At 35.1% G+C, this 16,079-nt stretch overlaps 6 protein-coding genes across 6 annotated transcripts; 1 reads left to right on the top strand and 5 right to left on the bottom strand.

The window, feature by feature from the left end:
• Nucleotides 1-1,781: 1,781 nt before the first annotated feature.
• Nucleotides 1,782-4,025, bottom strand: GGI43DRAFT_399046 (transcription factor). The gene is made up of 4 exons (XM_083205291.1): nt 3,947-4,025; nt 3,702-3,894; nt 2,266-3,645; nt 1,782-2,200 (listed from the first exon to the last, which is right to left on the bottom strand). The coding sequence occupies exons 1-4, from the start codon at nt 3,978-3,980 to the stop codon at nt 1,816-1,818; spliced, it is 1,992 nt and encodes a 663-aa protein (XP_083062392.1). The 5' UTR covers nt 3,981-4,025; the 3' UTR covers nt 1,782-1,815.
• Nucleotides 4,026-4,467: 442 nt separating this feature from the next.
• Nucleotides 4,468-6,196, bottom strand: GGI43DRAFT_432556 (uncharacterized protein). The gene is made up of 3 exons (XM_083209594.1): nt 5,936-6,196; nt 5,571-5,833; nt 4,468-5,502 (listed from the first exon to the last, which is right to left on the bottom strand). Exons 1-3 carry the CDS (start codon nt 6,136-6,138, stop codon nt 4,592-4,594), a joined length of 1,377 nt encoding a protein of 458 aa, XP_083062391.1. The 5' UTR covers nt 6,139-6,196; the 3' UTR covers nt 4,468-4,591.
• Nucleotides 6,197-6,525: 329 nt separating this feature from the next.
• GGI43DRAFT_305797 (zinc-dependent alcohol dehydrogenase family protein) lies at nt 6,526-8,009 on the top strand. Its single transcript, XM_083201608.1, has 3 exons — nt 6,526-6,865; nt 6,917-6,936; nt 6,994-8,009. Exons 1-3 carry the CDS (start codon nt 6,742-6,744, stop codon nt 7,909-7,911), a joined length of 1,062 nt encoding a protein of 353 aa, XP_083062390.1. The 5' UTR covers nt 6,526-6,741; the 3' UTR covers nt 7,912-8,009.
• Nucleotides 8,010-8,026: 17 nt separating this feature from the next.
• GGI43DRAFT_399042 (uncharacterized protein) lies at nt 8,027-8,808 on the bottom strand. The gene has a single exon (XM_083205290.1). The coding sequence runs from the start codon at nt 8,672-8,674 to the stop codon at nt 8,108-8,110; it is 567 nt and encodes a 188-aa protein (XP_083062389.1). The 5' UTR covers nt 8,675-8,808; the 3' UTR covers nt 8,027-8,107.
• Nucleotides 8,809-9,758: 950 nt separating this feature from the next.
• Nucleotides 9,759-11,050, bottom strand: GGI43DRAFT_399041 (uncharacterized protein). The gene has a single exon (XM_083205289.1). The coding sequence runs from the start codon at nt 10,787-10,789 to the stop codon at nt 9,983-9,985; it is 807 nt and encodes a 268-aa protein (XP_083062388.1). The 5' UTR covers nt 10,790-11,050; the 3' UTR covers nt 9,759-9,982.
• Nucleotides 11,051-11,619: 569 nt separating this feature from the next.
• GGI43DRAFT_381557 (uncharacterized protein) lies at nt 11,620-12,103 on the bottom strand (the record flags this gene model as incomplete). Its single annotated transcript, XM_083203135.1, has 3 exons — nt 11,620-11,873; nt 11,948-12,004; nt 12,061-12,103. 3 exons carry the CDS (start codon nt 12,101-12,103, stop codon nt 11,620-11,622), a joined length of 354 nt encoding a protein of 117 aa, XP_083062387.1.
• Nucleotides 12,104-16,079: the final 3,976 nt, after the last annotated feature.

Below are 16,079 nucleotides of genomic sequence, written 5' to 3'. Positions count from 1 at the left end.
TTATATTATAAATATTTAAAAAAATTTATATTTTTATTAAATTAATAACTAGTTTTAATTATTATTTTTAAATTAAATAATTTTTTTTTTATTTAAATATAAAAAAAAATAAAAATTTAATATATTAATAAAAATTAAATTAATTACTAGGCTTATTAAAATATCTTATTTTTTAATAATAATATTATCTTTAATATTACTTTTTTATTATAATATATTATATACTAAATATTATAAAATTAAAATTAAATTTATTTATAATATATAAATTTTATAATTATAAATATTAATATTACTTAATAATAATAAGATATTAATTATCCTGTTATTTTTAAAATTTTTATTTATTAATTTAAGAGTCTGTTATTTTATTATATTTAAACTATTATTAGTTTTTATTTAATTTTTATTTTTTTAATTTACCTCAGGTTCTTAGCCTTATTTTTAAAATTATTATTAAAATCTTAGTCTTATAATTAAATTATTAAATAATAGTAATTTTAATTAATAAAATTTTTAATTAAATAAATTAGTTTTTTAATTATTAACTATTTTTATATTTACTTATATTTATAATAAAATATAATAAGATATGTTAAAATTATTTAATTATATTTAAAGTAAAATATACTAGAACTAGTAAAATTAGTTATTAGCTAATTTAATAGTATAAGTACTTAGTAATTTTTAATAAAAGCCAGGCTTATAACCTATAAGAAATATAAGTTTAATTAGCTTAGCCTTATATTATTATAATATAATATAGCTGCCTTACTTATACAATATAGCTAGGACGACCCCTGCACACCTAGGTACTGATACTTCCTATGTGGGTGCCCCTATTTACAACACATTCCAAGACATGGGAATGACTGACCCAGTCCCGCAGTATACTTATCTTGTCGAACAATTGAAATCATTCAACCTCGCATATTTACATCTTGTTGAACTGCGAGTATCTGGAAATATTGACACTCAATCATTTGATGAGCTGCGACCAATCCTCGATGCTTATAATGGCGCAAGTCCCGTTATAATTGCCGGAGGCTACTCCCTTGAAAGCAGTGGACTCCATATATGCTAATGAGAATGTAATTATCGGAATTGGGCGTTTATATATATCCAATCCAGACTTAGTATTCCGTTTCAAACAAGGTATTAAGCTGACTCCATACAACAGAGAAAGCTTCTACACTGCACAGAGTTGCAAGGGGTATACCGACTATGTATTTAGCGAAGAGTTTAATCCAACCAACTCCTAGCATAGCATGTTATACAGAAAATGGCTAAAATAAATATTAAAATATAAATTTATAAAGTAACTTAGAATGGAGATAGAGATGGGAGTATTTGTACCCAGGGTCCACATTTTACAGTGCCGCGTCACTCAATGGATAGTTATATCAAATTTAACGTATACCATATACTCCCTAGCTCAATTATCTATGCAATATTAAAGGACAAGTACAGATTGTCTAAGCTATGTAACAATATCGTAGCCAAATATCCCTTGCTATACAAATAGCCAAAACGGTGCCGCAGAATTCTCAACAGCTTAATACGCCAAGATTAATAAACAGATCCAAGGCAGACAACTACTGGTGTTCAAGTTTTAATGAATTCCTCTAGATTGTGATTGTTAAGCTATTCCAGCACCATAAACAGTATCTAAGCTGCCTCAATTTTTAAGAAGCCTGAAATAAAGTAAGATTGTCGACAAGGGTTATCTTATAATGGAAACTTGTGCCAGGTATAAAAATATAAATAACTTCTTGTTGTTGTAAATATGCCAAAAAATAAAGGTTCTTCGCTATTCTAATAAAGATTTACTAAATTGACCAAGGAGACGTCCATACTCGGCCAGGCTTCAACACCCTCGTTTCCCCAGTCCCACTGCAAACCAGCCGGTAAGTCCTGACCGATCTCGAAGTGATAGCGTCTTTCTAAATGAGAGGACCCATTAACTGCGATAAATCGCTGTGTATTCTTGACCAATAACCTCGCACGACGGTCTAGCTCGGCAGCAACTACGTTCAAACGTTTCATCTGCACGATTGCCGACACGTCGCTCATTTCATCAAAAGTCCTCACAGCGTAGCTTGTCAGTTGCAAGTCATCGCCCACCGACTCATGCATGGGATTCTCAAAGAGATTGGCCAAAATAATCATCAAGGCCGAGAAGTAGGCGCATCCATTCGTCCTTTATCATATCTCGTTAGTTGGTCTTGTAGGTGTCTGGTCTTGGGTTTTACTCTGCCGGCTTACCATACACTACAATCGCTCAGGGGAGCCCGGTACATCATCGTCATGCAGTGTCTACTCATCTGCACACAATATTTCCAGCCTCTAGGGAGGGGCGGAAGTGATTTAGAGCGATCGATGTTTCCGGCGGTGTCACCTCTAGTGACCGAAGGCTTCAGTCGCTTCCGCCATTCAGTATCGTGGCTCCACATCCCATGAATCATAACCAGACATCCGAGATACGAGAAGTGTGTCATACAGAGCCAGAAAAGTTCTGTGCGGCTGGCATGCTCCGTGACGGCATCGGCCTGCAATTCAGATGGGACTGTCAATCTCCAGCGCTCTAGCTCATTGTGGAGGAGAGCAACGCGTGTCTGGCGTTCCTGTGGCGTGATCTTGACGGCCCGCGTGGAGAAGAGTTGATTATACACTTGCCCCTGAATATGAGCCAACTGCAGCCGGAGCCGGAAGAAATTGACTAAGAAACGGCCATCTTTGGCGTATACATTCCCAGCTCCATCAGGAGGCATATCAACGGGGAGGTGTAGATCGATATCGTCGTCGGCTTGAACTGATGGTGTATGATGGCGAATACAAATATCCTTATCAAAGATGTAAGCAATCCAAAAGACACGGCTTCGTTGCAGGGCCTCGTCTGGGCAATCATTTTGCTGGTGATCGCGACTGTGGAGGCGCAAGCGGTGGGCGAGGCGAATTGCTGTCCCAATAAGTACCACTGCAGGACTTGAGTCTTTCAGGCTGTTAAAAATTATGACTAGCCCTAGAATGACTTGCACACTAAGCAAATCCACGTCTTGTGTGACTAGCTCCGAGAGAACAGACTGGACATTCTCGACATACTTGGTTACCTGGCTATCTTCATACTTTAGGTCGAAATCAGCAGATGGTGAGATGGGCAAGCGGGTACCCAGTGCCAGGACAATATTGATGGCTGCCCATGTCTTTCGAGGATTTTCACACTCAGATGCGTAATAGCTGTGTAGCTTTTGGAAGAATGACATCCGCGAGAAGAGCGGCATCAGCGAGTTTATATGTGTGAAATAGTTTTCAATGATGGGGTGGATTTCTTCAAAAGGAGGGATGCACGGATATGAGTCAGTCCACCTTATGTCCGAAGCTGGAACTTCCCATGCAGCCAAATCTATTGGCCGAGTCATGCTAGAGGGTTGACTTAATATGGGGTTAAATTCATTGTCAGTGTGAATTGGAGGCACGTCTGGAAGAAATTGTGGCAGTAATGGGAAGGATGGCGGTGCTGTTGCCATCACCAACGGTCCCTCTTGAGACTGGCTAGCGGCCGGAGCCGTCGTAATTGCAGCGATGACCTGTTCCATAAGATTCTCTATGTGAATAAGCCGCGATTCAATATTTTCGATACTCGTCCTGTTGTAGTTAGCCAAAGTCAAGCACATTTGCGAAGTATCATTCAAGCTACATACCCATCTTGACTACTGATGGCCGGGTCATCAGGGGCTATTGGAGATCTGGACGATTCCATTCGCTGTGGCCGAACGGATTTGAATCGTTTTCGAGCTCTCGTTGTACTGCATTTTGCCTTGTAAAGCTGGCAGTTGGAGCAGGCTGGTTCAAACATGTCGCATTTGATCTTCTTAAAGAAGCATAAGTCGCAGGCTATACAGTCGGTCAGTTAATTCTATCAATATTACCTGTGTCCATCTCAGACCTTTTCGCCTGTTCACTTGATATGCCACTTCCATCTCACAAGCTTTGTAAGAGACGATTAAGATTATGAAGCTGGTAAGCTTAATGCGAGAAGGGGTACGGAGTACATTATTTGAGTCATAGGCTCAAGGATTAATAAGCTGCCCAGGATATGATCTCCGCCGCTTTTTCCATAATTCCGCCCCGACTTACAAAATGATGAAATTGAACTGTAAGCATGATACTGTGCTGGACATAGTCCGCCTTCCCTTCCTCAGATTTACTGTTTTATGGCCCATGAACAACCAGTATTGGGCTTGAATCGTAAACTCAGTGTTCGAATGAGAGTTGAATTATTGACGATAACGGCTAGATCGCGCCACAAAAGCACTAAACTCACATGCAGCCGTGTATTCCATATTCCATATACTGGTAATCAAAACGCCACACACAGTCCAGACTTAACAAACGGCAGCTTTAAATAGGTGCGCACCGCATATATTTTCGCATAACATTCACATGCTTGCTATTACTCATGCTATAGTGAAAGGTAACGCAACAGCGGTATTGCACTTTTTGAGACAGCTACAATATTTATGTGTCCTAGCGTATGGAGTAACCCTTAACAATTCTCTCTTAATTCTTGCCGTTGTGGCTTCATGGGCTGTTAAGGACTCTTATATGGTGTGCTGTTAGCGGAATTTACGATGGGAAACCACGGACGCTTCCTTGCGTAATCATTAATAGCGGCCGCTTCGTGAGCCTCCTTGTCCTTCAGAAAGGACTTGATTGCCTCTTCATTGCTTGAATCAAACGGCTGGAAACCAGAAGCTACCTGCTGTATCTGGGCACCAGCCAAGATAAGTCCGAGAGCACTATCGTTGTCAAAGGGCGATGCTGGCTTGACTACGCCCGAAACTCTCCCATTGAGGAGATCCCTTGCGATCCAGGGCTCTTGGGCAGCCGGGCGAGCAATACCAACTGCATCGACTATATCTAGTGCTCTGGCCATGGCGTTGATAGTCCGCAGCCCTCCGGTAATAAAGACTTTAGTGCGGCGCTCCAAGGCTGTTTTGCCCAAGTGAGGAATGATTAGCTCGGCAAATCGGAGGAAGAAAGCCTCACGCTTTATGGTCGTCTCTTTAGTCCACTCATGGCCTACTTTCTCCAACGTACCGCCGCTTAGCTCAATAAAGTCCATTCCGACCTCATCTTGTAACACGCGACAGACCTCAGCAGCCTCGTTTACTTCGAAACCACCTTCTTGAAATTCGACGCTATTGAGTTTGACACCAACAATGAAGGAAGGTGACGTCTTCGTGCGGATTTTCTCGGAGATTTCTCGCAAGAAGCGCATCCGATTGGCTAAGGAGCCGCCATAACTGTCCGTTCTCTTGTTTGTGCGTGGCGATAGAAACTGTGCGATCATGTAGCCGTGGGCGCCGTGCAGCTCTACTCCGTCAAATCCTGCAGCTTCCAAGTACTCCGCTGCGTGAACAAACCCTTCGATCAGGATGTCGATATCTACTTGAGTTGCCTCTCGTGTTGTCACAAACATTGCATTTTGTGCGTCCGTGGCTGTCAAACTACTTGTTACCAAGGTTTCGACTAAGAAGGAAATGTTTACGGGTCTCATCAAAGCTTACGGTAGGGCACGACAGACGGTGCAACTGCTGTGGTGCGCGAGTTTGCAGCTAGAGCTTGTCGTCCTGCATAAGATAGTTGAGCTACCATAAGTGAGCCGCCAGCTTTCCCAGCTGAAGCCAATTCCTTGTAAGCCTCGAAGCGTGGCCCATGAAAAGGATGAGATGCATCAATGATGAGATCGCCTTGCAAGTGTGGCAATGTCAAACTGATCTGAATGTTACCCGTAAGTATCATCCCAAAGCCATTCTCATGTTCGCCCCATCTATATATTTCGTCAGACAACAGGAACTTGGAATCAAAAGGGTTGCCAGGGTAGTACGCGATACTACACAGTGATGTCCGTATCTCTTAACTTTCCACTTACCTTCTGTATAGCTCCTTTATTTCTTGGGTAGGGATGCCACTGGTCTTTATGTTTACAAAATCCCACGTTGCAAGTGTTTCGCCCATAGATGCTTTAAAAATTCGAGAATTCATAGTTTGTTTAGAGAAATGAAATATAAGCGGCTCCCCAAGGCTTGTTCGCATGGCGGCATCGCCACTGTTCTCATATCTTTGCGCTGCCATTCTGCGCGCGATTTATAAACTTTCAAGATAAATTGGAACAATTAAGTGGTAATTTAATGATATCTGAGTATGAATTGAAAATTTACTCATTATAATGCGTCTATTTATTATACGCAGTTCTCGTTGTTTAGATACTTGTGGAACTCCGTGCATCGCCGTGTAGCGCCGTACAAGACCGTGAACCACCGTGGTTGAGGCGCCAGTAACCATATACGGCTAGTAAATTCGATCCCGGAAGATCGCAAGCCTCACCACACAGCCTGAAAGATATGATGTGCGAGGGGAAGGAGACGCATATTGCTTTATAAGCTGGATAGACAAATAATCCACAGCGTCATGGTGAGCCAAGTTGCCCCGCTATCCATAGCCTATCAGCTTATACACATACACAAAATCAGCAACTCAAATACATCGTATATATTTGTATATAGATGTGTTCGATTCTTGTCATCTTTTCAAAACTCTATGTGTCTGGCTTTATTTCTATTGCCGATAATTTGACGCGAAGATTCCATCCAGTCCAGAAGTACCCGTTGCAGAATTCATCTTCATTGACCACAGCGCCCATCTCACATCTTCAACGGATAAGCTTATTTCCGCAATATGGCTGAAGCGATTCCTAAGACATCTAAGCAGTGGAGGGTCACTAGCTATGATGGATTAGACTCTTTAAAGTTCACAGAAGAAGCAGTACCTGTAATTTCCGACAGCCAAGTGCTTGTCAAAAGTAAGCGCCGCTTCCCCCAGTTCATAGAGCCACACTGATAACCAGCAATAGTCCAAGGGGCCTCGCTGAACGTATGACCCTGTTGTTAATGCATTGTTCGAATAATCACCGTCTAATCCCATCTCTAGTTCCGCGACATTATAATTCCTCTTGGCAAATATCCATTTTCCCAAAAGCCCAATGTTGTTCCTGGATCTGATGGAGCTGGGACGGTCCTCGCGGTCGGCAAAAGTGTTACGCGATTCAAGCCAGGGGACAAGGTTGTTACGATCCTCAACCAGCGACATTTGGCGGGGTCGATCGACGCCCAGTCAGCAGACTCAGGGCTTGGTGCATCAATCGACGGAACACTGCGTTCAATTGGCGCGTTTGATGAGCAAGGACTTGTAAAAGTGCCGGATGGCCTGAATTTCCTCGAGGCGGCAACTCTTAGCTGCGCCGCTTTGACTGCCTGGAACGCTCTATTTGGATTATCAGCCAAGCACCTTGTAGCGGGCCAGTGGCTTCTAACACAGGGCACAGGGGGGGTTAGCATATTTGCCCTACAATTTGCCAAAACAGTTGGCGCTAGAGTGATCGCAACAACAAGCTCTGACGAAAAGGCCAAGCTGCTTAAAAGGCTAGGCGCCGACCACATCATCAATTATCAAGAGACACCAAATTGGGGAGAGGTCGCTAAGGAATTGACTGGAGGAATTGGCGTACATTTCGTCGTCGAGGTTGCAGGAGCATCGACAATGAAGCAGAGTGTTGCGAGTCTGAAGCTTGATGGCACTATGAGCGTCGTTGGTTTTGTTGGTGGCGAAGGCAATGGGGCGGAAGTACCAAACTTACTGGATCCATGGCTCAAACATTACACGGCCCGCGGCATCTCAGTGGGTAGTCGGCAGCAAATGGAGGCTATGTGTCTTGCCATTGAAGCCAACCTGGAGAAGCTTCGGCCGATTATCGATTCCCGAGTGTTCAAACTTGACCAACTCAAAGAAGCATACGAGTATTTGCAAGCAGGCAAGAACCTTGGGAAAGTCTGCATTGATGTAGAATAACATTGGAACGGATATAATATAAACTTAGCATTAGGGGACATAAATATAGGTAGCTGTATAAATCCTGTTGCTTATAAAAAAGCACTAGGTCTTGAGAAAGAAGTAGAATAAGGCAAATTGGCAATCAAATAGCTACAACCCAATATCTTAGGGACATACAATCTAATACACATATTATTTCATTCCACTACGGCAGTTAGTGTGCTCGAGATGATGTACTTTCCAGATTTGTCAATCCAATTACCTCTCCATTCACCGCCTTGACCAATCCATCTAGCCAGTCTTGATGGCCAAGCAACATTCTGTTAGGCTTCGCTCTCGCCAACTCTGCGGCGGGCTTGCCGATTTGACTTTCCTGGGTCAACACCCTCGCCATATTTCCTTCAAGGTCTTCTAGTAACCAAGCATGATAAACTTCAATCCTCTCGTTCGGGTCGCCATCCAGCCTTGTGGACCACGCCAGGCGGCCAGCATTGCCTGGTCTGGGAGAAACCGCCTCTTCAACTGTACATGTTAAGACAGGAAGCCCGAACGTGCTGAATTTGAATACATCGCCCTTCTGCAATCGAGGTCCATTTTCTGGCTCGGTGATTTGCTCACAATTCTTGTAATACGACTGCCACTTTGAAACGTCACTTAATTGTTCCCAGATCTGCGTGGCCGTGATGTCCTTGACAATGATTTCGTTACTAACAAAGTTATCTGTCATACCCGGTAGAAACATTTCGGGCCAGATGATTGCTGAATGCATCGGTTTTGACATTTTGCAGCATGAGCTTAAGTTTTCTTTAAGAAACAAGCAAATATAACTAAATCCGGGATTTAAGAGAATCAGATGAATTTGGATACAGAAAATACCAGAAGCCAGTATATTTATTCGCTTGAAATAATGCCGCGTCTGTGAAAGCAAGACTTGGCGACCAGGATTTGTAAGCATTGGAACGGCAAAGGTAATGGCTGCACGGATAAAGAATTATCCTACTTAGTAATACTACAAGCTATACACTCAGGTCGTCTCGAAGAGGAGAGTAGTCTAGGGAGACCCTACACTGCATGGGAGTATTGGGCGAGCTTCGATGAACTCATACTTTACAAGCATACCATAACCCGAAACCACGCATAGACAATGTGCGCAAAGTGTAGGCGCCGTATCAGCTATCTAGATATAGTATTTTAACTGTTGTAGCAAAGATGGGCTTTGTTTGACGAGGCAGTCGGTTCTGCCTAAGATGCTATCCATCAAATTACTACTGTGCAATGTCCAGCCGGCTGACAATGATTTCTCCTAATTGTGTTATTTGACGCTTACAAAAAGACGATTACCTCTGTTGTAGATGATAATTGTATTGAAACCAATGGTAAATCAAGATAAAAGAAATTCACGATTACGGCCGCGTGCGGCTCTATAACCAGTACACGCCAGTAACAAGTGCAAGGAGCAATCCGAGCAAAAAGTAAAGGAACTTGGTGGTAATAATGGATAACATGGAAGATAGGAAAGGGCTGAAGACCGTGAAGAGGAACAAAATATATATTGTAAAACAAATATATATTGTAATACTAAAAGAAAACTAATTTATTGATTGGCATTGACGTATTTTAATAAATTAATTATAATTTATCATAAGTACTGGCTAATTTGAACTCAATCCGCAGCACATAACAGCTTTATCCACCATAAGGCATTAGGTTGCGATACATCCAAACCCTTCCACCACTTATACATAGTTGTCTACTCCACCTGAGAAAGAAGACCTGTCTTGGCGTTATTCGCGACGCCAGAACAATGATCAGTAGCTTTTTCGGCATATAAGGAGAATATTTCAGGTGAAAGTCATCTCGGACACTTTGCTGCAAGCTGTTACACAAATTAACCCTAACAACCATCATACCCCAGATAGTTAGTCGTTGAAATAGCGTCGATGCAGCAAGCAATTTGATTCTAGTATTCACTACGTAGCTAAGATTTGCCTAATTAATCTAACCTTTCTTCTCTGCGAACATGAACATTGTTCAAGACTTAAACGTACAAAGGCCTACCCTATGCTTGTGCGCAGCTCAGGACGTTACACTATGCTTTATCTGCAAGTTGGTCGATCGAACTCATCAGAGCATAGAAATTCTTAGCACGCTGAGTATCCTCTACTACCTTGTTGAACTCTTCTTTTCCAGTACCCCTCCCATCATAACCCCACTCTTTTCCGTAGTCCATAACACCACTGTCGAATGTATAGCGCTGCCTGTCCCTGCATAAGCCGCAGAAGATCTCTTTGAACTCTTTTGCAAAATGCATTCGAGGAAACGCGCTGGAAATTTCCTTGAATTCTTCGTCTGTCATGACCCTCTTCAAGTTCGGTAGGTCATCTGGCAGTCCAAGGAGGTGCAGGCTCGGCCCAAGAAGGTCGCCATGAATGCCGTAGTGGACAAGCGCAACTTCGGGCTCTTTCCATGGTGCTAAGGTTTCCATCGTATGCAGCGCGATGGAATCCCAGACAATCTGCATGCGGCGACCCTTTCTGCTCCAGTTGGCATCTTTTTCTGGTATTGCGTCGATGAAATCACGAGCGAGGTTGGCACTGTCGACCTCGAAACGTCTTGTATTCGTCACAAGTTCCTTGTTTTTGGTCCAAGCGAGGTCGTGGAGAAGACAACTGACAACAACAAGCTCGGTGTCAAGCGCGTCGCCCAGCTTGATAAATTCAGGCATTTTATTCTGCAGGAGAAGGCAAAAGGCTGCACTTCGCAGAACGTGATTCAAGACCCCTGGGGTGGAATATTTCTTTGCATATTCATAAGAAGATAAGACCAGAGGAGAAGAGGGAAATTGTATCCCCATCAAAGGGAAAGTGGGGAAGGGGTTGGTAGTTGGAGATGCCATGGTTATTAGTGTTGAATGCAGACAGATGAGAATATCTGAGTTGGCCAATGAAGTTATTATATACGCGTGCGACTGTTAGGAAAGTATTAGGTCGCTAGACCCAACCAATCGATGACAGGGCATACCAAGGATCAGTTATTCTTCTGTACATTAACCTGCGAGACGCATCGGAGTTTGTGTAGATATTATTAATTAGTAGCATAGAGCTCCGTATATTCACGGCATTTAATATAGGCTAATTTTTGCTCTTTTTAGATCAAGGTGGCTTAGGGTGGGCTCTGACTATGAGTCGCTTGCTGCTGATTAGCAAATATTCGAGTATAGTTTCCTTTTTAACCCTTTATACGCCACCAGGTGGCGGGTTCTTCAATAATTAGTAATAGCCAAGAGACAGGCCTCACGAGACTAAGCGTGGTATAGGACAGCAGCATAGCTTCTAGCAGGAATGTCAAAAGCAGATTTGAGACAACGAGATTCTTGATAGTCCAATTAATTTGTTATTTTGTTACCGAGGAGGCTGATGGCTTGAAGCGATATAAATAAAAATCGTGTATATCAAGGAAAGTGATTGTATATAATATACCTACTTTGGAATTTAATTTACATTTATCTGCTTCTTAAATTCCATCCATTGTAGCTTACAAGATAGGATTCAAAAGTCTAGTCTTGATATCAAAGATAAAGCCTCTGACCGAATCTTTCAGCTCTTTACGGAGATAAGGGGCGACTTTCGTATAACTTCCAAATCATGTCTCACACCTTCTTCCATTCCAAAGACGCAAAACAGTTATTGTTATGTTAAATCGAACAGAAATTGATAAAAAGAATCATTAACTAGGAGCGTAAGAGTAGGGAACGCACTTTGAGAAAAGATGGATCGGAAATGCTTCTAACTCTTCTGTAGTCGCGTTAGGGAGATTCTCCTTTAGATATTCATAGACGCCTTCCAACGTCAGATGTGTAACGCCACAATCCGTGTGGTGAACGATCACTAGCTCCTTGAACTGAAACTCGCTGTCAAGGGTGGCAACATCGTGAATGCTAATCTCGGCTTGACCGCCTAGGTTTCGGATCGCGGCAATTTCTGTATATCCATAACTCAGTATCGTGCGTCAACGAGGAGGCATACCTAAGGATAGTAATAAGTGTGAAACTTACCGCCTCTTTTTCCTTGCATAAACTGTTGAGGATCACAGCGAGGGTCGGCGCAGGCAACTTTGAAATTTGGTTCAGAATGAATAAATCTAGATTCAGTATATAAGGATACGCACTGACGACGGTAGATGGTGAAGTCCATTCCAGCAACTCTGGCATATCAGGCCAAGGTTTGTGCACGGTAGTCGCATATTTTCTATACATAGTGTGAGATGGACGTCTGAATTAGCAGTCTGGGATTGAAATCTTGGTACTTGTTGCGCTGGAGTAGCTCGTCGACTATTGGACGATATACTAGCTTGTAGTTAGCAGGCTTATGATCCATTTTTCCTATATTAGAAATATAAGTTTAATTAGCTTAGCCTTATATTATTATAATATAATATAACTGCTTTACTTATATACTATAGCTAGGACAACCCCTGCACACCTAAGTATTAATACTTCTTATATAAGTGCTCTTATTTATAATACTCTTACTTAATAATATAAAAAATTACTTTTACTAATCTTGTATCTTTTTTAAAATAATTATATATAGCTTAAAACAGGCTTTTATTAATTTTAATACTATTAATATTATTAAAAGCTATTTAAATTAGAGTCCTCTTATTTACACAGATTAAAATTCTTATTTAAATAAATGTAGCCCGTGCTAGCCTAGTTTTTTCTTACATATACCCCGCTGCTTACACTTATATACTTAAATATAATATAAATTAATAAATTACCCTGTAAGTAAATAAAATACTATATAAAATATTATAATTTTTATTATTTTTATTTATTTTTTCATTTACAGCCGGATTTTATTATTAATATTATTTTTAAAGTTATTTTATAATAAAATTAAGCCTCTCTAATAGCCTGCTATTCCCGCTATAGTTATTAAAGCTTACTAACACTACCTTACTTAAAGAAATTAATTTTAAAAATACAAGTCTAGACCTTGTAATTTAGCTAAAGCTTAATAAATTTCCTTATAAATTTAATAAAAAAATAAAATTATAACTCTTTTAAAATATTAAAAAAATTAATAAGATTATAGAAATCCTGTTACTGCTGCTGTTAGTAGTATATAACTTATTTAATAACTTTATAACTTTCCTATAAGCTTTTTATTATAAAAACAGCGCTGCTATAAGAAAATTAAAAAGAATAAGCTTTTATAAAATTAATAAAATTAAAATACTAATATATATTATTTTTATTTATAACTAAGTAAAAAATATTACTTTTATAAATACTAAGATTTAAAAAAGCTTTATATAATAAATTAAATGTTTATTTAAAATTATAGTAATAATAATAAAGTAATTTAATTAAAAGTAATTATATTATATAAACTGCTTTAATTATAATTATTTTTTATTTTTTAATCTTTTAATATATATAATATATTATTATTATATTTAAATATAATAATAATAAAAATAAAATTTAATTAAATATTAAGTGTTTTTTATAAAAGAAATATTTAAAATTTTAAAAAAATTTAATAGTATTAAAGTTTTATTTTTTTATTAATTAAATATTTATAATAATAAGTAAAAAATTAAAATAAAAAAATTTAATAACTTATTAATTACCTAGGTTTAAATTAAATAGTTTTAAAATAATAATTTTTATTATTATATTAAGCTTAATAAAAATAATAAAATTTAAAGTATTTTATAAACTTATTTTTAATATAAAAAAATATAATATTAATTTTTTAAAGTTCTAGAGATTAATAATACTTATAAAACTAATTAATTTAACTTTTATTTTTTTAAAATTATAAGTATTATAAATTAAAAATTAATAATTAACTTTACTTTTAAATTAATTAATATAAAAAAAAATAACTTTTTTTTAATTTTTTAAATATTTAAATTAAATTTATTAAAAGCTTTATATATTAGTATTAATTATATTTATTATAAATAAAAAAATAATTTTTAAAAATACCCTAGAGATAATTTTTCCTAGTAGCTAGTAATAGTTTTATATATATTATATTAATATTAATATTAAAAATAAAATTTAAATATATTAAAAAAATAAAAATAATATTAATAATAATAATAAGGCCAGGGATAAGACTAAAGCTGCTAAAGAAAATTTTAATATTACTATAATTATTAAAGCTGTAGTAAATAAGCCTAGTACTATTTTAAAGTTTATTATTAATTTAAAATTATAAAAAAATATATTCTTTACCTAGTAATATATTATTTATATTAAAAATAAAGTTAAGTTTAAGGCTAGCTAGGCTATAATAAAAGCTACTTATAATTTTAAATAAAATTATATTTTAAATTATATTTTAAAAAAATATATATTATTTTATTAAATAATATTATAATTTTAATTAAAAAATTAATAATCTTGTAAAAATAATATATAAAAATATTAAATCTTTTTTAATTTTTAATATAAATAATTTTTTTTATTTTTATAATATAATAAATCTTATATTTATAAAAAAAAAAAATTATAATTAAAATATTACTTAAATATAAATAAAATAATACTAATATTTTATTTAATAATAATATTAGTTAAGTAATATTTTTATAATTATTAGCTATATAATTATTAATTTTCTTATATAATAGTATTATTTTACTATTATTATAATATTTTTATATTTAATTTTTTTTTTAATTATTTAAAGTCTTATACTAGCACTTTTATTTAATAATATACTCTTTTTTATACTTATATTATTTTAAAAAAAATTAAAAAATAATAAAATATTTTATAAAAAAAATATTTACTTTTAATAGTAATTAATTAAGCTTTTAATATAATTTTTTAATTATTTTTATAAAAATTTTACTAATTAAAAAAAATTAAAATATAAAAAAGCTTTTATTTTAAATTTATAATTTTAATATTATTTAAAACTTTTATAATTAATTTTATTTTTTTAATAATAAAAAAATAATTATTTTATTAATTTTTAAAACTAATAATAATAAGGAAAATTAATAATAATAGTAATAAGCCTTATAATAACTATAGCTAAGCTAGCAGTTTTTATAATAGTGTTTAAATTTAAATATATAACAAGTTTAATTATAATTTAAGGTTAAAAAAGATATAAAATTAAGCTAGGTTTAAGGCTAGGCTTGTAACTAAGGCCAGCCCTGGACCTTTTTCTAGTTAATTAAAAGTTTATAATTGTAGTTAAATTTATAAGGAAATAAAATTATAAGAGAATACTCTCAGGGAGCTAAAAGCTGTTAATTTATAAGACTTGCTGCCCTTACTACTGCTTCCTTAAAAATTAAAAAAGTTATTCTAGTAACCTTTAATAAGCTATAAATATATAAATTTTATAAGAAATATTAAAAAAATATATTTTTAAATAAATTAATAGTTTTTATTATTTAAAATAATATAATTTAAATTAATAATATTATATTTTAATATATTATATTATATTTTAATACAGGGGTATAGTAATTAAAATTATAAGGTAAACTTAGCTAATTATATACGTTATATTTATTTAAATAAGAATTTTAATCTGTGTAAATAAGAGGACTTATTTTAAATTACTTAAATACTTAAAATATAAGAAAATAAAATTTAATTTAAATTATAAATTAAAATAATAATTATATTTAAAATAAATAAAAAAAACTATTAATAAAAAAATAAAAATTATTAAAAAATAATAAAATATTTAAAATATAAATTAATAAATTTTATATATAATTATAAAATTAAATAATAATAAATAATAAAAAAAAAATAAAAAAATAATAAAAAAGTTATTAAAGTAATAAATATATATTATATTAAAACTTATTATAAGAAAAGTAAAATAAAATATATTATTAAAAAATAATTTCTTATTAAATAATATTTAAAAAAAATAATAAAAATATTTAATAATAATATTAATAATTATAAAAGCTTTAATTTAAATTTAATTAATAAATTTTAATATAAATATTATAAAAATAATAATATATAATATACTTACTTAAATTATAATTATAATTATATAATATATTACTATTATTTTTATTTTTTAAATTACCTGGAATATAAATATAAAAAATATTATTATTATAATTTTAAATAATAAATTTATAATTATTTTTAAAAAAATATAAAATAATAAAATATATTAAATTAT

The sequence above is a fragment of the Trichoderma evansii genome (assembly GCF_050947405.1).
Source record: "Trichoderma evansii strain SZMC 28006 chromosome Unknown GGI43scaffold_5, whole genome shotgun sequence".
In the NCBI taxonomy this organism is placed as follows: Eukaryota; Fungi; Ascomycota; class Sordariomycetes; order Hypocreales; family Hypocreaceae; genus Trichoderma; species Trichoderma evansii.
The sequence above is the reverse complement of the archived record's forward strand: the minus strand, read 5'-3'. Positions and strand labels throughout refer to the sequence as shown.